The 24,624-nt window shown below is 43.4% G+C and overlaps 1 protein-coding gene across 1 annotated transcript in view; it reads right to left on the bottom strand.

Moving 5' to 3' along the window:
* Positions 1–24,624, bottom strand: part of LOC123276152 (uncharacterized) — a 104,329-nt gene that overhangs the window by 63,925 nt on the left and 15,780 nt on the right. The window contains exons 2-5 of the mRNA XM_070495425.1: positions 17,294–17,449; positions 16,693–17,006; positions 12,330–12,854; positions 8,224–8,349 (exon numbers count right to left, since the gene is read on the bottom strand). Of these exons, the coding sequence (XP_070351526.1) occupies positions 8,224–8,349; positions 12,330–12,854; positions 16,693–17,006; positions 17,294–17,422 (1,094 nt within the window). The 5' untranslated portion in view covers positions 17,423–17,449. The remainder of the gene's footprint in view (positions 1–8,223; positions 8,350–12,329; positions 12,855–16,692; positions 17,007–17,293; positions 17,450–24,624) is intronic.

Here is a 24,624-nt window from a genome sequence, read left to right as displayed (position 1 = left end):
ATCTCACTATGTCATATCCACATCTGGGTATCACATAAAGTCATTCACCTAAAATCTTTGCCAGTATGATTTCCACACCTATGAAAATGTACCTATAAAAATCAAATTAAATTCCTAAATAAGGCTCTCTGACACTGATCCAAACTCACATTTCCAGGATCAACTCCAGTCTTGCATTTTCCTTCCTCTTGTTCCTATTGCTCCCTATGTCCCCTCTTTGACAAATCCCAAGCTCCCCAGACTTCAGCTCTGCAGTACCAGATCCTCGTTGCTAAGTTGCAGCAATATTTGATGAACCAAGACTCGCCATTGTTATTTGATATTCATCAAACACATGCAATTCTAGTCTCAGCCTTTATCATTATACTAAAAGTCTTACAGTGTTCTTTAGTGAGAAATAACTCACAGACTACTTTTCAGATGAAGTATGAACTGAAGAATAATTTAAAAAATGTAAAAGGGACTAACTAAAAATGTAAGGTTTTGGCCTAAAATGAAGGGTAGTCAAATATATTATGAGTGTTACTACTTGGATAAAACTGTTAAAATGTGTTTATTATTATAATTAAATGTCAGCTAAGAAACTGGACAATGAACATGGAGGAGGCAAATAAATTATTCATAAATATTTTGCTTTTCTTATTTGTATACTTTGCATCATAAATAGCATCAGATTTCACAAGAGACAATCTCTAAATCCAAGAAAGTCTAAGTTTCTGCACGTGAAAAAGGAAGACCCCAGCGGGATGTGGTCTCTGAAATTATTTATGTATAGATGAAACTTACAAATGCAAAGCACACAGCTACAGATCTTAAAGGGGGTAATCTAGCATAATGACTTCTATTCCGGCAAAAACACAAAGGAAAGTTTAGTTCAAAAAGCAAAATGGATTAAAATATTTTATATTAGATTCTCTCTCTACTTCTCTCTCTATATAAAATGTATGCTGGCAAAATTAATTTTAAACTATACTTTATTTTAAATCCCCAATATAAATAACTGATAACAACAGCAATCCTGTATATGAATACATTAAGACACTGATATAGTTTGTTAATGATAAATTTCTTTTTCTAAATGCCAACTGATGCATATCTTTAAAAATTAAATTAAAAAAAGAGAGGTGATGAAGGAAAATTCCTGTTTTTGCTATTTGGCCTAATTTCATAATACACCTCACACTGTCACTACAGATATATTGCTTCCCTGATATACCAGTGAATGTTTTGAGGAAATGTGCTGAATATTCCTTTCAATAATTTTTAAAAAGTATTTGTCATGTAGTATGACTACAAGCAATATGTAGTATGCATTCTTAAAGTACATGGTTAAGTTTTATTCTTTAAACTTTTTCAGTGTTTTAATCAGTACCAAGTAAACATTTAACATTGTTAATTAAAATCGTTATCACTCTCATTTTTCTTTTAGAGGTTTCCTTTCCTGGAAATAAGTATGAATGCAGGAGATACAACTAAAATGAAATGATAGGAACACCACATCCTCTCATTTGGAACTGTGGTACTTTCAAACTCTTATATATAAATTTTCCACTGATGGCAGCCTTTTCCATTTCTCATTAAACAATTATTGATTGAATGCTTGATATGTACAAGGCATCAAGGGATTAAAAATAGTGCAGGATACAGACACTGGTATTTATAATCCAGAAGAGAAGATACATCCAAACCCAAATTACTATCATGTAAGACAGTATAATTATCATATAAATTATATAAGGAAGTGCTAGAGGACAGTAGGGGATATAATCAGCATTGTGTTCTGGGGCCAACCAGAGACTGTAAGGAAAAAGTGACACCTGATCTGGGCAAAAAATAATGGTTAAAAGTCAGGCAGAGATCACAAAGAGGGAGAAGGAGGGTAGATTCTAGGCAGAAAGGACAGCCTGTGGAAAGGCATACAGGCAGGAAATCATAATGGATACTGTAAGGAAAAAGTGACACCTGATCTGGGCAAAAAATAATGGTTAAAAGTCAGGCAGAGATCACAAAGAGGGAGAAGGAGGGTAGATTCTAGGCAGAAAGGACAGCCTGTGGAAAGGCATACAGGCAGGAAATCATAATGGATACGGGATATTTCTCATAAGGGGTTTAGATTGACTAGAATTCCGTGTGGGAGAGGGGTGGGATGCCGGGAAAAAAGGCTGGTTGTTGTATCAGAGTGCAGCTTTCAGAAAAACTTCTCTGCTGAATGAACACAATAAACCAGGCATTCAGTGAGAGTTAGAACAATGAATTGCCAAATAGGGACTTTATCTAGCTATTTTAGTGTGTATAATTACAGGGCGAAAATGATGTATTATAGGAAACAAATACTGAATCAGCACATTAAGAAAGTATCCCTCATTAGCAATACTTTTCAAGAGTCAGGCTGTTTAAAGTTCCAGAATAGATTATTCATGGTTTTGTATGTAGAGAGAGCCAGGAGATATGGAGGTGGATGCACAGACACAGATAAATAAATAGAAAGTATCCTAATGCACTTATCTGTTAGGAAGTGCTTATTCTAATCTAGAAAATGTGTTACTGACAAATCTAAGAAAAAAATAAAAATTAGTGAACGATATTACTACTTACATTTGCACAGGGCATTCTATTTTTACAAGTGTCTTCAGATAGACCCTTATTTAATCTTCATAAAAACCAGACTGTTAAACAGCAATTATATGACTCCCATTTTACTCAGAGAGGCCCAGCCTGTCCAAGGGCCACTTATGAGGTAAATGATAAAAGCTCAAATTTGAAACTGTCTGACTCTAAAATGTGCATCTTTCCACTACCCAAATGTTGTTCCCCTAAAAATGGTGGACTTACTGGCTTTTTAACTTCGAGAAAGTCATTCAGACCCTCTAAGCATCACTGTTCTTCTGTCTAATGGGAATAAAAATCTCACTTCACAGAGGTGTCCAGTTGGTTTTGGGAAATTATATTTTTTCTAGAAAACTGTCTGTTTTACCTGTTTTCAAATGCATTGGACAATTTTATTCGTAGTGTTCTCTTATGAGGTTTAAAATCTTTACTATCTGTTATGTGCCCTTTTGTCATTCTAAATACTGTTTATCTGTGCCTTCTTTCTCTTCTTAACCAGTATTACCAGAGGTTTCTTCATTACACTGATCTCTAAGAAACAACTTACTTTTGTTTTTTGATCCTTTAGTATTTCTTTGCTTTGCCTTATTTTTTTTCTCTTATCTTTTAATTTCCATCGTCTGCTCACTCTACAGGCTAACTCTGTGTTCTAGTTCTAACTTCCTGTGGATCTTTTCAGTTGTTAATTTTAATGTCCTATTTTCCATGAAGATTTCTTCTTCCCCCTTTAATTGATTTGAAGTTTTTTTTTAACCTCCCAAACTAAAGTAGAAGTGGTGATAAATATCTTTCTATTGCTTGCAGTGTTATTGCATTTTGGTTAGAAAATATGTTTTGCGTAATATTGGTTATCTAGATTTACTTAAAATTTACTGAAATATATATACATTTATAAAAATTTATTGAATTTGGGGCTGGCCCCGTGGCCGAGTGGTTAAGTTCGCGCGCTCTGCTGCAGGCGGCCCAGTGTTTCGTTGGTTCGAATCCTGGGCGCGGACATGGCACTGCTCATCGAACCACGCTGAGGCAGCGTCCCACATGCCACAACTAGAAGGACCCACAACAAAGAATATACAACTATGTCCCAGGGGGCTTTGGGGAGAAAAAGGAAAAAAATAAAATCTTAAAAAAAAATTTCTTGAATTTATTGTTCTTGAATATGGTAAATTGTCATAAGTGCTCTATGTTTGCCTGAAAAGAATGAAATTCTCTACGTGTTAGGTTGATTATTTAACTCTTACATCAAGCTTGTTATTAAGTTTTCCCAATTCTCTAATCTGTTTTTTTTTGTCTTCTTGATTTAGCACTTATCTAATTTTTTCACTCCTTTATTTCCAACCTTTCTATGATTGTCTCTCGTAAATAGCATACAACTGCATTAAAAAAAATCCAGTTTGAGGATCTTTGTCTTTAATAGGTATGTTTAATTGGTTTATCTTTACTATAATAGCAAGCGGATATTTATACTTAATTTTGCTGGGTTTTTTGGTGATTCCTCCTAACCATGTTTTTTTCCCCTGTAAATTCCCTCTTTTCCTGTTTTATTCGTTTGATTGATTCTCTTGGTTTTTTCCCCCTCTATTAGTACATATTTTTAAGAAATGACACTCATATTTTTAACATGTATATTTAGCAAGTTTCAAAACTAATTATAGTCTCCATTTGTTTCTGAAAAAAAACAAAGGAATATAGAGGGTTTTTTCTAGAAGTTCCCATAGCACCTTCTATGTTATTTATCTTTTATTGTATGTTATTTTAGTTTTCCAAGGTTTTTTTAATTTACTTAAGTCTATACTCAGGTATGTACCTGGACAGATACTCACACATGTACACATGCAATGCACAACTCAGAAGTCTACAGCTTTCAGTATAATTGAAACAATTATACTACCTTCTTCATTTCTTTTACACATATTATTTAAAAATCTCTTTCAAAATTTTATTTGTAATACAAGGTTCTTTAGGTATTCATTTTTCCATTTGTCACACTTGGTGGCTTTCTTTCCTTCATTAATTGATGTAGTCTGTAATTTTTGACTGTCATCTCATATTTACTGAGTTGCTTTCCAAGCAAGTCTCATGTGTCCTGGGTTCTGACAACGGCATGTTTATGTTTGAAGTGGCTCTGTGGATATCTCCAGTTTGGGACCCACTTTTTTTCAGTGTTCATGTTTTTCAACACGTTCACGCTTCACAAAGGCAGTGTGAAATTAGAACCCGTACTTCCCCATAGTGAAGGCTCCTGGTTCTGCTTTCTCACGTGTGACACTGCTTCTATTCAGGGCCCCAAGTGGGCAGCAGAACTTAGCAGCTTGCCCAGCCCAGCCCAGCCCAGTTTTTCTTGCCCCTATTTCAGAGCCTAAATAGCACTTCACAGTTCTAGAGGCAAGGCTGGGAGCTTTATCTCTCTCAGCAACTAAAACACTAACCTCTCACCCTGAAGCCCTGCTTCGCTTCTGATATTCCCATGGGCTGTTGGGTCTCCATATGGGCTTGCTGCTCTCCCTCTCATTTGTGGCAGCTGGGGATTTCTCTCCAGTTCAGCTGTGCATTAAACCAGTGTTCGCACGTGTGTGGGATGTGTGTGGGAAGGGCAGGGGGTGATGGGCAGGAGGAGAAGGTTTTCCCTCAGCTCGGTGCACTGTATTTGCTAGAAGCATGCTAAATGATTTTTAAATGGGCTTTCCTTTTTTATTTTTAATTGTGGTAAAATACACATAACATAAAATTTACCATCTTAACCACTTTAAATGTTAACCATTTTTAATTGTACAGTTCAGCAGTGTTAAATATATTCACACTGTTGTGCAAACAATCTTCAAAACTAGTTTCATTTTGCAAAACTGAAACTCCATATCCGTTAAACAACTCCCTTTTCCCTCTTTCCCCCGACCCGTGGCAACCAACACTCTTCTTTCTGTCTCTATAATATGACTGCTCTAGGTATCTCATATTAGTGGAGTCATACGACGTTTGTCTTTTTGTGACTGGCTCATTTCACTTAACATTACGTCTTCAAGGTTTATCCATGCTGTAGTATGTACCAGAATTTCTTTCCTTTAAGTCTGAATAATCCATCATTGTATGTATATACCATATTTTGTTTATCCACCCATTTGTCAATTGATACTTGGCTCGCTTCCATCTTTTGGCTATTGTGAATAATGTTGCTACGAACATGGGTTTCAAATGCCTCTTCAAGATGTTGTTTTCAATTCTTTTGGATATACCAAAAATGTAATTGTTAGATGATATGTATTCTTTTTTAAAATTCTCTGAAACCACTGTACTGTTTTCCATAGTGGCTGCATCACTTTACATTCCTATTAACAGTGCACATTGTTTCCAGTTTCTCCACATCCTCCACAACAATTGTTTTTTTGATAGTAGCCATCCTAATGGGTATGAAGTGGTATCTCATTGTAGTTTTGATTTGCATTTCCCTAGTGATTAGTGACATAGAGCAGTTTTTCATGTGCTTACTGGCCATTTGTAGATAGATCTTCTTTGGAGAACTAAATGATTTTTTAAAAATATTTTTTATTGAAATTTACCAACATATAGAAAAGCATGCTGATTGACTCAAAGTTTTGTTTCCAGTAAATTATGGTTGATTATACAAACGGTTTTCCTTAGTTGAGACAATTCAGAGTTCATCAAAATCATCATATCATGTCCATCATGAATGGTATTACCATTCCACCCCGTGTCCCTTCGGGAAATAGCTACAGTTAGAGATCAGGATATATGGCTATGAACTGCCTCAGTACTGGCCCCTGAAATATCTATAAATAGTATATCTCAGACGTGAATCCAAGTAATGGTAGATTTTGCCCTGAGAATTCCATTCCAGGTAATCGTATAAAACCTATCAATCAACCAACAAACAAAAATACAGTGAATGCTATTTTCCCTACAAATGGAAAATCTGTTGTAGGACTTTTTCATGGTGAACATAGCCTGTCTTTTTTGCTTTCTTTCTATCACAGATTGAGGCACCCAACTGCAGTGGCCAAGCTGGGGTGAGGGCTGCTGCTCTGCACAGAGAAGAGTGAGGAAGCCTGTTTTTTTTGGGTAAAGAGTTTGAGATTATCTAAGGATATTCTACAAATATAAAAGTTCTTTGTCTATTTTGTTTAGTTCTTTGTATTTTTTGCTACTTAGGTATTATCCGTGCCTCGCTTTTCTGTAGCAGTGTGTGCAGTCAAGGAATAATGGTATAAAAATATAAATAAAATATACGATTTAAGTTGAAATAAAAGAAGTAATATACATTTGTATTAAAAAGTTGTATAATTTGTTATTTTCAAAAAGAACAAAACTCCTATTTTGAGGCCTCTGACCTCTAGACGTCCTACTGAGGGTGAGAGAAATGTCCAATTTTAGTGTCCCCTTACCATTAGTAGATATTTTTAATAAGTTTATAAGGTCATTCTGTGAAATAAAGGAAACTACATACACAGATTTCATAACATATTCATGATTCTAGACTAGTAGCTTTCAGTTTTTTCTATTGAAAAAAGAATCATAAGGGTTAAAACTGTAAACTATTACATCCAGAAATATTTAATCAATTACTCCGTCTTGAAGCTTCACCGATGAAAATTACACACTGGGTGTTTTTAGAAGAAGCTCTTTCAACTTTTCATTTTAAGTAATAATTGCATTTCTTTTACATATTTCTTTGTAATTTGTGTATTTAAAATGTGGTCTGGGTTTTCACTCAACTACCATATGATTTATTCTACTTCTTTGGAGTAATTTTCTAATAAAATAATTAATGACAACAGCATAATGATTAATGATGATATATTATCCTTATAGCTCCTAGGAGATACAAGTGCTTTATTACAGATTTCATTGCCTTCATCAGTACTATGAGGCAGACAGGATGAGAGCACATTATTCCTTTTATGGGAATTTAAAACACAAAAGAGGTTTAAGTCATGTCAACTAATATTTGCATGTTTTCTATGTCCATGGATACGAATATTAGTTCATAAATGTGGGGAATTATTTGTTCTATACAACTATTTCATTTATGAGCCTACTACTAACCAAAGTGTTCTCTCAAAAAGAGAAAGGTTTACAGTTTCCCAGATTAATGACATGCCAGTGATTACCAACTTTTATCCTTATTTTGCTTAATTTCATTAAACTCCAGGAAAGTATTTTAACAAAACAATAGTTCCATCAAAGAATTTAAAATGAGATTAATTGATTCTGACTTGACAGTTTTCTGTCTTTCACTTAAGTTTGGGACTTTGGAAATTACTGGTGTAGTTAAACAATACACAGCAGGAGAAATTGCCTTGGCAATATTTAGGAACACCAGCCTCAAGATCCAAATTCCTATAGCTTAGGGCAGAGGTGGGTCTGGAATCTGGATTTCCTGAAGTCTAGGCTTGAGTGCTTTCTACTCTTAGTTTATGAAACATACAGCTGCAATGTTTTGTACCTACTTTCATCAGTACATGCTGCAAAATAATGTCGTTCTGAAGACCAGCTTAAAAGAAGTGTAGTCATGGACTTCAAGTGCAGTCACTCTGTAAGTTTAAAATTGTGTCATGCTGAAATTTGATTGTATATTCTTATGGTGTGTAATGAGTGACATACCTGCCCCAGGCTGCCGCATTTGTAGATACCTTATTAACTGGAACACATGAAGAGTCAATGACGGTTGATTTGTTCATTTTGTAGCAGAAACCGCAGTCTGGATCCAACATACATTCATCACAGTAACTGGAAAATGAAAGAGTCACAGTCACGTTAGCAGAGACTATTGGTGCTCCTCTGCATTTTCCATTCTACTTTGCAGTCAGCTTGAGGCCTCGCACGGGACTAGTTTTGGCGATGGCAAAGTGACATGTGCCAAGGCAGGTGAGAGCTGGCAGGTCTCTTCCGTCTCTCCCTCCTCTGGCTGCAGTAACTTCAGAAGCCACTTGGAGATGGAAAAGGCTTGGATCTGAGACACTGGATGCAGAAGAACCCCCATCCACCTGTAGCAAATAAATACTTGCTTTCCTATGCCACTGAGATTTGTTACCAAAGAATGAACTGGCCCACCATGCCCAGCTGACTGGTTCCAAATTATACAAAAGCATTTATTTCTCTTAATTGTCTCTGTCATGTACCATATCTTTTAAAAATGGACAATATATATGTATCCTGAACTGGAAAATTCAAATAATGAAAAAATTCTATCTAAAGAAGAAAGTTAAAAAACAAAAATACCACCCCCCAAATAATGGTCATGTTAACATCTTGGTGGACATCTGTACCTTAACAAATATCTATTGAGTATCACCTATGTGTTATGCTTAATTTAAAAGAAGCTGGTGTAGGAAAAAAGGCTAACTTTTCTCTAAGTTAATTACATCTACAGGTTAGATCATGGGGCCATAATCAATTAATCATTGATTAATAGATTAATCATTCACCTAGCAGCAGTATCTTGACTGCAGAAAAATTCTAAAGAGGCAAAATCCTTTAGAGGGCAGAGTTTTCCTATCTAAGCCTACAGCATGCAGCATGAGTTTTCTTGCTGCCACCTCATTTGCTAGACAATTCTGGAGCACCGCACATACATGGCAGGCACATGCAAGGCACTGGAGACACTAAGATGAATAAACCAAAGTCCCTGCTCCTTGGTAGAGAAAAGGTGAGGATGAGAAAGAGAGACACAAGGAAACGATGTCAGCGCACTAGAAAATACTTACCAACTACTCTAGGGACAGAGGCCTGTTCATTTCCTGTAAGAGTGGGGGTAATTTCAGTGGTGATATTTGAACTGGATCATGAAAGAAATTCACCAGGCAAAGAGGCAGAGGCAAGGGCATTTCAGAGAACTGCTTATTTTACAGTTAAGGATCAGCCAGTACAGACTTCTTAAATATCCACTGTGTACAAGTAACTATACTATGGAGAAACAGGGTAAGAACCACTGAAAGTTACCCAAAAAAGACATGATTCCTCAAAATCAACATACTTCTCTGATTCCTTTAGCTAAATGGAAAAACACTGGTATTGTTTAAAAATTAGACTATTATCATTTCAGCCTTCTTCTGTGAACTTTTCTTTTGCAAACAGCCATCCCTATTTTTAAAGGAGACTTCAGCCCTACACTAAAAGCAAAAAAGAGGCCTTTCAAAGCCTCGTGAAAGGTCAACGTACTTAAGAGAGGTGATACAGCACCATAAATATAAAGCTGACCACACGCACTGTGATAAGCAAAATAAACAAAACAATAGAAAGTGCTAGAAGTACTCTGAGCTTCTGGCTTTGAGAAGTACATGAGGCTAATTTGGAAAGGAAGATAAGTCCTAGTAGTATTTTGTTTGTTTAGTCTGCCAGTACAAGGTGGAATCTATCAACCTTGAATGCTCCAATGGCTTTAAATGATACTTATTTTGGAAAGGTCAACTCACCCATTTGCAGAGATATGACTCTACTTTATTTCTTTAAAAATAAGTAATTCCTATAAAAGGCCAAAAAACATAATGACAAAAGCTAAAAGGTACTGAGAACATGCTATATGTGCGTGTCAGACACACGAGGTGTGATCTATAACGCTTCGCCTCCGCCATCACTCATGCAAACATGCAACTCTGACTACAGCTCCCCATTCTCCCAGCTTCATATTAGATGACCCCTACTCTGCCATGATCATTCATTCAACAAATACAAATATTTCACACTTACTGTGTGCCAGTCACTATTCCAGGGGCTGGGACACATTAGTGAACAAAACAGATTCCCTGCCCTTGTGGAGCTGATTTGTATATTAAACCTCCTGGTGACCTCCGGTTAGTTGATCCCTCTATTTGCTCCCCGTTCAGTAGCTTTTCCTTTCTTTACTTCCATCCTTATCTAGCTTATTGACCATGGCCCATCATTTCAACATCCTAAATTTCCCTGCCCATTTATCTTTCCATCTCACCCATCTAGCAAAAATCCTAGCCATATATTTATGCAAACATTTGCCTTTCCTGTGCCTTCACCCACATACACAAATGCAGCTGAAGGAATCACACAACAGAGCAGATCAGTAGTCCCCTGTAATACACTACTACCAGCCTCAAAAGGATCCTCAACAGCCTGAAATTCTTAATGGTTTTCTCTAGTCGACTCCATACAAGGAGTATTTCAGCCACCCTACACAAGGACTATTCTTCAAACCTCCAATGCTGCATATCTCTTTAAGCTCTGCAAATGATGTTGACTCCAGCTTGACAGAGAAAATAGATGAAAGTGGTACAGATGGGAACTTAATAATTCTATAGCAAAAACATATAAACCATCCTACTTTCCTATGGTCCAGTTACAAAGACAAACTGTTCTTCTTACCTAACTTTTCCAACTTTTTTCCAACTTTTCTATCTGGGCTTTCATTCCATTCCATCTCCTTAGGCCATTTCAGACCCTTGTGATTACCGCCACTTCTTTCTCTTACACGTCCACTGTCTTAAGGTAGATGTTTAGGTTTTTGATTTGATATCTTTCTTCTTTTTTTAAACTTTCTTCTTGTTTAATGTAGGCATTTATAGCTATAAATTTCCCTCTTACCACTGCTTTAGTTGCATCCCATATTTGGTATGGTGTGTTTTCATTTTCATTCATCTCAAACTACTTTCTAATTTCCCTTGTGATTTCTTCTTCGATCATTGGATTGAGAAGTGTTACTTAATTTTCACATATTTGTGAATTTCTCAAATTTCTTTCTGTTAGTGATTTCTATTTTCACTTCATTGTGATCAGAGAACATACTTTGTATGATTTCAGCCCTTCTTAAATTTATTGAGGCTCATTTTATGGCCTGGCATATGATCTTTCCTGGAGAATATTCCTTGAGCACTTAAGAAGAATGTATATTCTGTTGGAGGTGGAGTGTCCTCTAGATATGTTAGATATACACAGTTTATAGTCAATACACTAACCTTAAAGAATCTTAACCCCTTGGTTTCTAACAGTCTTCACTTCCACTTAACTATGTGCACATCCTGGAAACTGTTATCATCCAGAACAGGGGTCAGCAAACTATAGCCCTTGAGACAAATCCAGACTACCACCTGTTTTTGAAAATAAAGTTTTACTGGAACACAGCCAGGCCCACTCGTTTACTTATTGTCTATGACTGCCTTCAAGTTTCAAGGGCAGAGATGAGAAGTACTAACAGAATCCACAAGGCCTGCAAAGCCACAGATATTTACTATCTGGCCATTTACAGGGATTTTGCTGATACCCGATCTAGAACACATACACAGATCCCATAAGCAGATTCTTCACTCCTTTCCTTCAAGACCCCTCAGTTCCTTACTCCTGAAAAGGACAACTGCTCTTCTACCTTAACCTTCCACACTTCTTTCTTCCTGATCTTTCATGGCTTTGCATCCTTTTCTGCCAAACTTTCATGGTCAATCCCTTTAAGTACTCTCACCAGACGCTCAAAGTCTTTCTACTTAGGTCCTTCTACATAGTCATCCTAAAAATTTTATGTTTGACTCTTTCCAACCATCTTTCGTCTTTCTTCCTTCATCTAGGTTGCTCTGTACTGGTGGAGAATTAACACAACCAGGCACACTGATAAAAGTACACATTCACAGTATTGAACTGCAGCTAGATCCTCACTGCTGGCAGGGCACTTTCACCTGTCCCTATTGAGTGACTTTCCTCATTCCACACGCTCGCCTCCCACCAGCCCCCAGGCCCACGCCCCCAGGTACCTCTCCCAGATGGAATCATCTTCGCAGGCGCCCCGGTCGTCCGTGTCCGGCGAGCAGGGAGAGCGGGAGCTGAAGGAGGGCCTCCTCAGGCTAGCGGCCATGGCTGTGCAGGGCCCGGGCTGCTGTGCCCAGCGGGGACACGGACGCCGGGGGAACGGACGAGCCCGGCCTGGGGGAGAGCAGCAGAGCGCGGCCGGCCTCCGCCGGGCTCGGCTCTGGCCAGGCAGGCGCGGCTCGCCGACACCTCCCCGGACGGCGGCCCAGCAGCCGCGCGCGCTCCCCGCGCGCGCCGCCGCCCACACGCTCCCCGGCCGCTGCCCCGCCCCCCCTCCGGCGCTGGACTGCGGACAGCGACAGGGACACCCTCCTGGGAGAACTCCTGGGCCCTGCCCACAAGCTGCTTCGGACCTCCGCGGAGCGGCAAGGTGCGCTGACAGGGACGCAGGGTCCCCGCGACGCTCGCTCTCGGGGAACTGCAGCCTCCTCGGGTTTGACTTCAATGTCACACCCGAAACCATGCAACGCCTACAAGAAAACATAGGCAGTATGTTCTTTGACAGCAGTCTTAGCAGCCTATTTTCAAGTACCACGTCTGACTGGGCAATGCAAACAAAACACCAAAGGAACAAATGGGACCACATCAAAGTAAAAAAAATCTTCTGCACGGCAAAGGAAACCCTCCACGAAACCAAAACACAACCTAACCACTGGGAGAAGATACTTGCAAACCATGTATCGGATAAGGGGTTTATAGCCAAAATACAGAAAGAACTCATACAGCTCAACAACAACAAAAATCAACAACCCAATTAAAAAGACGGGCAAAAGATCTGAGCAGTGATTTCTCCAAAGAAGACTTACGGGTGGCCAACAGGCCTATGGAAAGGTGCTCAACATCATTAGCCACCAGAGAAATGCAAATCAAAACTACAAGGAGAGGTCACCTTACCCTGCTCAGAATGGCTCTAATTAAGGAGACAAGAGACAAGTGTCGGAGAAGATGTGGAGCCGAGGGAACTCTCCTACACTGCTGGTGGGAGTGCAGACTGGTGCAGCCACTATGGAAAGCAGTAGGGAGTATCCTCGGAAAACTAAGAATACATCTACCATATATATGATCCAGCTAGCCCACTGCTGGGTATTTATCCAAAGAACCTGAAAACACCAATGCAGAAAGACACATGCACCCCTAGGTTCACTGCAGCATTATTCACAACAGTCAAAACTTGGAAGCAACCTAGGTGCCCATCAAGGGAAGAATGGATAAAGAAGACGTGGTATGTATACACAATGGAATGCTACCCAGCCCTAAGAAATGATGAGATCCGGCCATTTGTGACAACGTGGATGGACCTTGAGGGTATTATGTGAAGTGAAATAAACCAGAGGGAGAAAGTCAAACACCGTGTGATCTCACTCATAAGTAGAACATAAAAAACAATGACAAACACACACAGAGCAACGGAGATTGGATTGGTGGTTACCGTAGGGGGAGGGGGCAGGGGAGAGAGCCAAAGGGGTGATGAGGCTCACATGTGAGCTGACGGACTATCATTAGTTTTTGGGTGGTGAACACGATGTCATCTACACAGAATTCAAAATATATTACAACGTACATCTGAAAGCTACATAATGTTAGAATCCACTGTTACTGCAAGAAAATAAAATAAAATAAAATAAAATAAAGAATTGTAGGAGCCTCAAGAGGCTAACAGGCTTTTGCAAAGTTATTCTAGGGATTTGTATGGCTTAGCTCAGGGCGGCAGACACCAGCCTGAGACACAGCTGTGACACAGCCACTAACTTCAACTAAACTCTATTCCGACCGGAGGGAAATCAAAACTACTGTAATCATAATTTATTGAAGGCTTCACTTTGTGCCAGATCCTGTGCCAACTGCTTTGCACCAACTGTCTCCTTTAATCCTCACATCCAAAGGGCAGGTTACCGTTATTCTCCCCATTTTAAAGGTGAGGAGGCGGAAGCAGAAAGATGGCAATCTGCCTGCCATTCACAGAAGGGTTTTCTAGGTAACGACATGACTTTTGGACAAGATTTAAAGGTTTAACACGTTACAGTGAAGATGCAGATCCCAGGATCACAGAACGTGCAAAACACTGAGTCCTGCCAAATGTATTAAAACACTAATTATGGATCCTCACAATCTCTTGGCCTGTTTTTTCAGATGAGGGAAAACCCAGTGTGAAAAACCGTTGAGGAGATGTCTGCAGATGAGGACTATGCCTGGTCTTGAAAGCCGGGAACTATCCCAGTAGATTCTGAGTCAGTGGGTCCAGAGTAGGCCTCGAGCGTCTCCGTTCTTTGAAAGAGCCCCACAGGCTACACTTCCGTGCCCTTGGAGTTGGCCAGTACAGTCATGCCCTACGTCAGGACGTTTCAGTCAACAACGGGGGTCCCATAAGATTAGTCCCATGGAGCCTAGGTGTGTAGGAGGCTCTGCCATCTAGGTTTATGAACTCCGTGGTGCTTGCGCCATCACGAGATTGCCGGACCACGACACGCTCCTCACAACTTAGTCCCACTGTTAAGCAAAGCATGACTGTACTGCCTTAGATTCTCCACGGTTCCAGACCCTGCACTGTTTAGATGACTGCACACGCAGAGGGCACCGTGTCTGAGGCAGAGAGCGGCTGGAATCACAAAAGCTCTCGGCAGAGACTCAAGGAAAGGCGTGCTCTGCTGACACGACTCTCGACTTTTCTCTGTGTCTGAACTATTTTACAGCTAATCTACGTTTTTTAACCAAGCAGCTTTGCCAAAAGAATGTTCCCAACAAATACTAAACAAACCAATATCAACAATACATATTAAATAAGCCTAATCCTACTAGGCTACTGAAAAGGCTTTTATTTCCCTGGGATAATTTTGAACAGCATTAGATTCTTTTACCAAGAGCAGCCAAGTCCAGGGAGATTATTTCTAATTCCACAGTGCTACAGATGCGGTCAGTAGCAACTGCAAGCTGGAAAGGAAACAAAGTTGGGTGTAACCCATTCCAGTTCACACGTTTCACCAGGGACAGCCTCCAAGCCTTGAATGCTTATGTATGCATTTATCCATTTATTTAATCAACCACTACTAAGGCCTACCAAAGGCCAGACACTGCTCTAAGTACTTTACGGATAGGAAATATCCTCTAACCTTTACACTCACCTATGGACTGTGTAGTATAATCATCCCCGTTTTACAGATCAGGAAACTGACACACGGAATGGTACAGTAACTTGCCCAAGTTCACACAGCCCGTAGGTGGCAGAGCTAGGACCCATCTGACAGAGTCTGGCTCCAGAGTCCACGTTCTGAATCACCACGCTTAGTCTCCAAAAACCTAGAGACAGCGCCAGCCTTAATCGAAAAGTTTTGTTTTCCCCAGCCTACAGTCCCTACGCGGTGCCAGTCTCCAGGGCATTCTTTCCGCTTCTCTGACAGGCCATACTCCTCCCTTGCCCTGTCCCAACACTCTCCCGCACAAGTCCTCCTTTTCTTTTAGGCATCTGCTCTCAGCTTGAACATCACTGCCTAAGTCACAAAGTCTAACAGTAAATGCTGTCTTTCTCAGCACTCAGCACAAAATTGCTTTTACGTATCTCCTAGGTAATTAGCTGCTGCCTGTCTGTCCTTTCCAACTAGGCTGTGAGGTCCAGTACGTCAAACACCCTATCAGTCTTGCTCACCAAGTGTCCAGACCACTGAACACGCACCAACCAGAGGAAAGGAAGGACCTGTCCTAAAGTCAACTCTCCAGACTTTCTGTGGAAGGAGGGAACGAACGGAGCACCCTCGAGCCTCACGCTTTCTTTGCCAAACTTTCAAGTGGGGGACACATACCTGTGCTCACAATGCTCCCCGGACAGCCCCCGCTGCACCCCTAACATGTAGACTTCTGCACAGTCAAGGGCTTTGGAAAGCACTGGCTCTGCACACGAATAGTATGTGGCCCTCGACAGGCCACTAACCCTGAACCGGCCTGAGCTTCAGGGGCACAACAGGCTTCATGGAAACCCCAACGGAAAGTAGCCTCTCAAAGAGGGAGACCTGCACTCCTCAGAACGCATCGAGACCAGTGTCCTTACCGACTTCGCGTCTGGCCTTCCAAGAAGCCAAGACCACGGGGGCCGCTTCAGCGCCCGACTCCCGGGCACCGCATCCCCAGGCTGGCCCCTGGGCAGGTGCCCAGCACACACCGCCCGTTCCACGAACGCGGGAAGCGCCCGAAGAGACCCCCTCGCTCCCCGCGCCGCACAGCTGTCCCGCCACCTGACGGGCACCTCTCGGCGCACAAGCCTAGTCCTCAGGGACACGCTCGCCTCCCACCAGCCCCCAGGCCCACGCCCCCAGGTACCTCTCCCAGATGGAATCATCTTCGCAGGCGCCCTGGTCGTCCGTGTCCGGCGAGCAGGAAGAGCGGGAGCTCAAGGAGGGCCTCCTCAGGCTAGCGGCCATGGCTGTGGAGGGCCCGGGCTGCTGTACCCAGCGGGGACACGGACGCCGGGGGGACGGAGGAGCCCGGCCTTGGGGAGAGCAGCAGAGCGAGGCCGGACTCCGCCAGGGTAGGCTCTGTGCAGGCAGGCGCCTCCCCGGATGGCGGCCCAGCAGCCGCGCGCGCTCCCCGCGCTCGCCGCCGCCCACACGCTCCCAGGCTGCTGCCCCGTCCCCCTTGGGCAGTGGGACAAAAATCTACATGTAGAAGGTCTGTATTCTTTTAAGACAAAACCAGCAGGAGTCCCAGAGTGGGGCTGTTCTTTGGTGGTCCTCTTAGAAAATGGATTTCTCATTTGTATGAACTTACCAAAGGATCAAAGGCCCAAAAAAGGAGTGAAAGAAACAGAAGTTTCTAACAAAGCTGACAATGGAAGGATGGCCAGAACCAGTATCAAAGGACGCCTACATAAAGAGTCTGGACCTCTACCAAAAATGGGAGGTCCAGGCCCAGGAGGACTTACCACCAGGAACCAGAGCCACCAGGAGGAGACGACAGAGCACAAAAGATTCTTTGCAGGCACCTTGCTTGTGTCTGTGAAGTGGCACCAGAATTGAAGGTCAGTAGCTAGGGATCCCACTTCTGTCACCATGTAAAGTCAGCAAATAAGAGGCATAAACTGCAAAAGAACCGAAAAGTTTATTTGGGGTCTCAAGAATTGCAATTCAGGAGATGTAGATTCGAGCAGAAGCTCAAATGTGCTCCTAGGAAGACAAAGGAGGCAGGGGTATATAAAAGGAAAGGACACAGGCTTACAAAGGTCTACAGTGAACAGTTACTGACTGGTTCTGGCATGGGGTGAGCTGACTTGCCAGAACATAGTTGGTCCTAGGCAGACTGTCCCTTCTTGGAATGAGGAAACACTTCAAGATGTGACCTCTGCTGTCAGGTAAAGCTCAAAAGTTCAGTTAACATCTGGTGGTGGATGTGGTGTACAAGCATAAGCCCCACTTCCTTAATGGCCTCCCAGCTCCATTTTAGAAGCCTTGAAAATGGTACTCCATTTTGTCATTGTCATCCACCACAGTCACGCACCATGTAACAATATTAACGATGTTTTGGTCACTAATGGACCACATATATGACAGTGGTCCCATACGGGTAGCACCACATAGCCTAGGTGTGTAGTAGGCTCTACCACTTAGGTTTGTGTAAGTACACTGTGTGATGTTCACACAACAGTGAAAGTGCCTAATGATGCATTTCTCTAAACATATCCCTTTCATTAAGTGAGGTGTGCCTGTACTGATTTTAGTCTTGTGAATGTTGAATAATGAATTATTCATTTCAATTATTTGAGTCAGCCCCACTGGCTGAAGATGGTAAAGGCTGACTGAAGCAAAAAACTAAAATTTGTTATTCAACATTCACAAAACCAAATGAGTAAAGAAGAACTTTAAGTTCTATAACAGGGTTCATGTAAGGCAAAAACACTCTAAAGGAAAGCTGGATTTGAGGACATATATGATTCTGAGTGTAAATGTCTGGGTACAAGCAAAAATTCCAGGGAGCATTTCAGACTTTCGAGGCAGTGGAATTGGTGAAACCAAAGTCAAGCTCTCCAAACAGTAAAGGGGGCCCAGGTAATATCTGGAGTACAGGTGGAACAGGCAGAAAATTCCATTAATGTAATTGTATGATATGATGAACGGACAGAGTTGGAAAATAGGATGGCAGGGTAGGGCAGAGGGACCTGGAGGGCCCAGGATGGATGGAGAGATCAGCTGGGCTGGTGGGGGGAAGGGACCATGGGCACACCCTCTTCATGTCCCCTCCCCCACCCTCTGAAACCCTTTGTGACTCTTCAGTGCTCTGTGATGCAGGCCTGCGATTATAGGCAAGTGCGGACACTCTCAGAGCTCAGTTGCCTCAGGCAGCCTTGCGATTCAGAAAATGGAGTTCAGTCAATGGAATGTTCTCTCATTTCTGAATAGCCATATTGAGTTGTTTTTGAGCATCTGCTCAACATTCTTAGATAGTGACTATAACCTCACCATCGTGTGTGGGTTGTGGTTGCTTCTTCTGTTCCTGTGCTTCCTGGTGGGGATTCCATCTTTACCAACCTTCTGGAAAACCAAAATCTACCAAAAGGTAAGGATCCCTGGGCAAGCCACCAACAGGGATTTTTTATTGTTGTTTCCATTTCTAGTCCCACATTTTTAAATGAGCTGGTCCAGAGAGACTCCTAAGATGGCAAGTCTGAATAGAGGATAGAACATCATCCTTCTAGGGGAATAGACCAGGCAGGACTAGGGGTTCAGCTGGGACTGTTTCCTATTTAAAACTCACAGACCATCTGGGTGTGGTGGAGGATTCCTGGATAAAATCCCATCAGTGATTTCACGGCCCTGCATTAGGTTATTTAGAGAGTCTGGGATCTGTGTAGGAGAACACTGTTCCCAACACTGGATCATGAGTCACATTCCCATGTCGGGCGTCATTCGACCAAACCGTCCTTTGTATTGGGCAGATCAGGAGAGCAGGGCTGAGCCTCTGAGCAGACACTGGAGTGTGAGCTCTGTCCCAGGATACAGGGTCCTATCTGAGGAAGCACAGATGTGACTGTGGGCCTCAGAGTCTATGCCCTCCTTGAGCAGAGGACTTCTGACTGAGAATATCAAGCGTGGACTCTAGCCAAAAATCCTCCTTAGAGTTTTTCAAAGAAGGAAAAATTGAAAGTATCTTATCACCTTTAGAAATTCAGAAAGGGAAAGAACACAAAGTGCTAGTAATAAAAATAGAGAGTGACATTAATCTTGGATGAATATCTGAGTTTCCTAGAGAGAGGAGCAAGCCAACTAAGTCCTCGCTCCTCATTCTTTTCTTTTTGTTCTCAGCGTCAGGGCAGAGCCAAGAGGAGAAGAAAAGGTGGAACATCAAGTGGTAAGGTTCCACCTATCCCACCTGAGCTCTCCAAGGGTGACCCATCCTGTCCTCTCCATGAGGTCCCAGGTCCATGGTCTCTGAGGATGTCATTCGCTAGATAGAGTCCCTCTCAGAAAATAGAGGCCTCAGAGGAAAGGCTCATGGGAAGGTAGTCAGAACCCGAGACATTTCTCAGATTCCTGCTCTGTCCAGCTCTGGGCATGAAGCAGTGATGGGCCTGGACAATGGGTGTTGCCCAGTGGGTGGCCGTGGGAGACGTCAAGAGTCAGAACTTCTGTCTCCTGACCTTGTGAAACCACGTTGACTTCCTGGATGATCAGACTCCTCTTTGAGGTAACCATTGACCTATGTTCCTCACATGGTGGTTTTGAACATCCCATGGGATAATGTATGTGACAGTACTTTATAAATGAAGCAACAAACACATGTGAACCTTATTAATATTATCATTGACCGTTTGACCACATCTACTGATTCTTGGGGCTTTCAGAGTTAATAGCCCGTTAATATCCCAAGGGTCTCCCCTAAAGGGACTCCTGTGTAACACCTATGCTTCTGCCTTTATTACATGTAATTCACTCTTCTGGTTTCCCAGGTTGGAGAAACTACCAGAGGGAAACAGAGGAGAAAAGGAGGCTAATTTCTATTCTGAAAAGGTGACTAGTCTTTTCTTTCCTGATCCCTCTTTGACATGTTCTCTGCAATTCCAGGGATTCAGTACAGCCTGCAGTAGTCATGGGAGGGGTTTGCCATAGGAACGGGTATGTGAATGAAGGCCTTGGGATGAGGGCTGCTGAGTGTATGGTGAAGTCATAGATGTGGGGCATTGTGAAGGGGCAGCAGGCTTCAGGTGGCCCCTCCCCTGACAGGCCAGCAGGTCCTCCTTTCCTTGTTCTGGTCCTGGCTACAGTTTTCTACTTCCTGTCTCCCGCAGGCCCCTAGGCTGGCCTCGCGATACCACCCACCTTCGTCAACTATTATGCCCAGACCCCTCCTGTGAGGTGTGTAATAGCACAACTGCAGAGATCAATCGGCTGCTGTTCCTGGAGGACCTGGAAGATGATACTGCCTCTGTGTCCTCTCTGGCTTCCACAGCTTCTGGGACTGAGTCATCATTCACTCTGTCCTCTGCCTTCTCAGAAGTCCCTCCAGGAGACCTAACACCATCCCCTCCACCTGACCCCTCCCCACCGCCCCCCTCCGTTCTCTCACCTAACCCAATGACACCCTTAGCTGACTTTCTTTCACCCTCACCACCGGGTCACTCTATGCCACCAGAGCCTTTTCCTCCCTTGGAGTCCAAATTCCCAGCAGACCATTCCCCACCCCAACCCCTTGCCCTTCCCCCTCTCCCACCACATGACACCCAGGCAACGGGTCCTATTCTCCAACCACAGGCCACTCTGTCTCTGAATACGATCTTCTCTCTTGACCGCACCCTTTCCCAAGATATTAACCCCTTACCAAATTTGTCCCAGATAATGAATCCCAATGACTCACTGGCTTGTCATCACGCACCACCAAGCCTGTCTGTCTCACCACCGACAGACCACCCTTTAACTGTGACTCAGTCTAAATCGGTTTCCATCTTATTGAAGTCTGTTCCAGAGAACTCATCTCCAGATAGCCCTGGTGGGTTGTCCACTTATGTCCCAACAGTCAGAGGCACTGACCATTCAAGCCTGTCAATTTCAGAATTATCCTGGTGGAAAGCTTGTGCCAAAGACTTGTTCTTAGCACCTTCCACCTTGGCACCACGTGATTTTAATCGAGAGTTTCTTGCCCTCCATTCTTCAGAGTCCTCTCTGGAGAGACACCCTACAGCTAACCTTATAGAGCCTGGTAACCTCTCATTTCACAGCCCTCATGTCCTGGCACTCCTGGAGAGACAAGTCCGAAAGAGGAGTGATTTCCTGATGTGGAAGGAAAAGGAGAAGAAGAAGGGTTCTTTTCCAAAAAAGCTTAGGCCAGGCTACCAACTAAATCCTTCGGGGAAAATGTTAGAGTCAAATGCTGATGAGTGTGACTCAGCATTCTCCCTTCCTTTTTGGAGCAGTGCAGGCAAACCAAAGGAGCTGCACATGCATGAGCAGCCCCCATATCCTAAAATCTTGGAGGACCATTTACAGGAAAAATGTATGCAGCTCTTCTGGGGTCTCCCATCTCTGCACAGCGAGTCCTTGCCCTCTGCTATCCGTGACTCAAGTGACTGCACCACAATCTTCCTTTTCAATACCATCTCAAATGCCTCCACGGGCCAAGAATCCCCAGTACCTCTCCATCGCCCACCTCCATCCTTGCCTGAGATCCAGCCCCAGCCCTTGCCTCAAACCCTGCCCCAATCCCAGCCCCTACCTCTCACTCAGGTCAAGTCCCAGGCCCACCTTAAATCCCCACTCCCAATCCTACCATCTGGTCCTCCACCCCAGATAAGGATCTGTGGAGTGTGTTACCATAGACCCCAGGATGAATCAGAGTCTCTCACCTCATCTGAAATTCAACAACTGGAATGGAAAGTGTTGCAGAAGCAACAGGAAAGTTTGTGGGGTTCCCCCTCTGTAGTCCAAAGATCTCAGGAAGAATTTTGTTCTTCAGCTCCCAACTTTCCTTACCATCAGGCCTCCCAGGCCCATGCCTCCATCTCCACCCTTTCCGTAGAGTTTCCTCTCAGTGATGAGCTGAGGAAGAAACTGGAACATCACCTTCGAAAGAGGCTCATCCAACACCGGTGGGGCCTGCCCCGCAGGATCTGCGAGTGTCTGTCACTGATGATGCCTCCAAGAGATTTCTCAGAGATAGCTAAGTCAGAGAGCAATCGTGGACTCTCATGGATCTCGGTGAACAAAGATCTAAGTGTTGGATTGAGCCAATCCAAAAGCTTCCATGAGAGAGGTTCAGAACTGCTTCATGTAGAGAAGGAGATGGGGAAGGATCAGGGACATAGCCCAGAGAACGGCCCCAAAGCTCATGTGTTGAGTGACCCAGAGAGCTCTTCAGATAAGGATCTGGCATATGACTCTGAGAAAGACCTAAATAGTCACATGGCAAGTCTGTCAGGGAAAAATTCAAGGGCCTTGGAGGAAAGTCTAGATCAGAAACAACTTGAAAATGTCCTGAAAGCACATTTGAGCAAGAAGTTTGAGGAAATCAGTGAGGCTCGGCTCCCTGGGACTGTGCGCAGTTCATGGCATGCTAGCAAGCAGACATTGCTGCTTCCTGACAAATCCCGCACCCAAATAACACAGAAGAGTTTGCCACCTTCAGTGGGTGGGGACTCCTCCCTGAATACCTTCCAGGAGCTTTGCTTCATTGATTCCAGTGCACAACAGATGATGGAAACCCATATTAAAAGCTTTCGTATGACGATGGAGTGGGGCCTTCCCTGCAGGGTCCTTGAATCCATACAGGCGTTTAAATTGGAAGATGCTGCATCCCAGTCCTTGCCCTATTTCTACTGTCCCCCCTCAAATAACCCAACTTTGGAAGTGGACTCCAAATCGCAGGGCTTCGAGCCCCATAGAGGAAGCTCTAAATCTGTTCTTCAAGAAAAAGCGGAAACAACAAATTCAGCCCTGGTCCTGGATCGTCTTTGCCCTGCTACTTCACCTATGGGCAGGGAAGGACAAGGGGTGCCGAGACAATCACCCTCTGGTATCAACCAAGAGATTGCAGAGGTTGTTCAGAGGAGTAAGGGTGCCAGGCAGACTCATCTGCCTGTCACATGTGGCATCACAGGCAAAGCGAGTCAGAAATCTACTCAGCTAGGCAACAGATGCCCCCCAGAGCTGCCTGCAAGGCAAGCTGGTGCCAAACACGAGACAAAAGATGAGAGAGTGAGTTCCAGTGATAGAAGAGAAGGGCGACAGGACAAAAAGATGAAGTCGGAACCCTTTTCCGTGCACAACACGGCCAGGGACATATTCAGGGTCAAGGAGCTCAACGCTCTGCAGTCAAAAACTGGTAATGTGTTGACAACCAGCAAGCCAGGAAGCTCCCAAATGATACGTGAGAATCACAGTAAAATAGAAATTACTGGGACCATTGAAAGCCCTGCACCAAAAAGACAAGTTCCCCAAGACCCAAAGTCATCGGATCTTAAGGAACATCTGTTTGGGGAATTAAAGTCGAAACTAGAGAAGAGGAATCAGAGCCAGGTCCAAGGCCAACACACTGACAGGTCCCCTGCCTCAGAGAGCTTGACTTACAAGGCCTCACCGACTCATGCCCACGGTGTCTCTAGTGGGGACATGGGAGCTTCCCAGGTGCTGCGTGTCCATCTGGAGGACAGTGGGATCAGCAGGCAGCAGCGGCAGGAGCCTTGGGTCCCTAAGAAAGACCTAAAGAGGTCAGAGGATAAGAAATTCCCACCAGCTACAATGAGAGTGAGCCCTCCGGGCCCCAACAAAGAAGAGCTTGGTGGAGGGGATGCAGGGTTGGGGACATCCCAATCTACAAGAAAGAGTTTCCCTACTCAGATCACAGCATCAGAGATGCTTGGGAGCAAGTCTTCCCAGACCTCATCACAGAAGGCGCAGCCTCCTCCTGAAAGTCTATTCAGAAAAAAGATGAACCACATTTTTCAATGGCTTCGTCCTGGGACAAAAGGCAAAAAGCAAGAACATCCCCAGGAAAAGGGCAGCCCCATATCATCTGCACAGAGCAGAGGCCTGGTTAAAGGGAGAGCTGCCGTTACTGGGACCACCACGGCTCAGAAGACCAGGACGGTCCCTGGGAAGTTCCCAGTGGAGAAACTGGGGCAGCAGTGTGCAACAGAGGTCACCCGCCCTCAAGAGCCCCTTCCTTCCCTGAGGAAGTTTGTGAAAACTGAGCAGAAGGCAGAAGAGCAGGCCCAGGCAGAGCCCATCCAGGGGCATCCTTCCAACTACAGGGCTCCCTCCTGTAAAGTGC

Source organism: Equus asinus, chromosome 23 (genome assembly GCF_041296235.1).
Source record: "Equus asinus isolate D_3611 breed Donkey chromosome 23, EquAss-T2T_v2, whole genome shotgun sequence".
Lineage (NCBI taxonomy): Eukaryota > Metazoa > Chordata > Mammalia > Perissodactyla > Equidae > Equus > Equus asinus.
The sequence above is the reverse complement of the archived record's forward strand: the minus strand, read 5'-3'. Positions and strand labels throughout refer to the sequence as shown.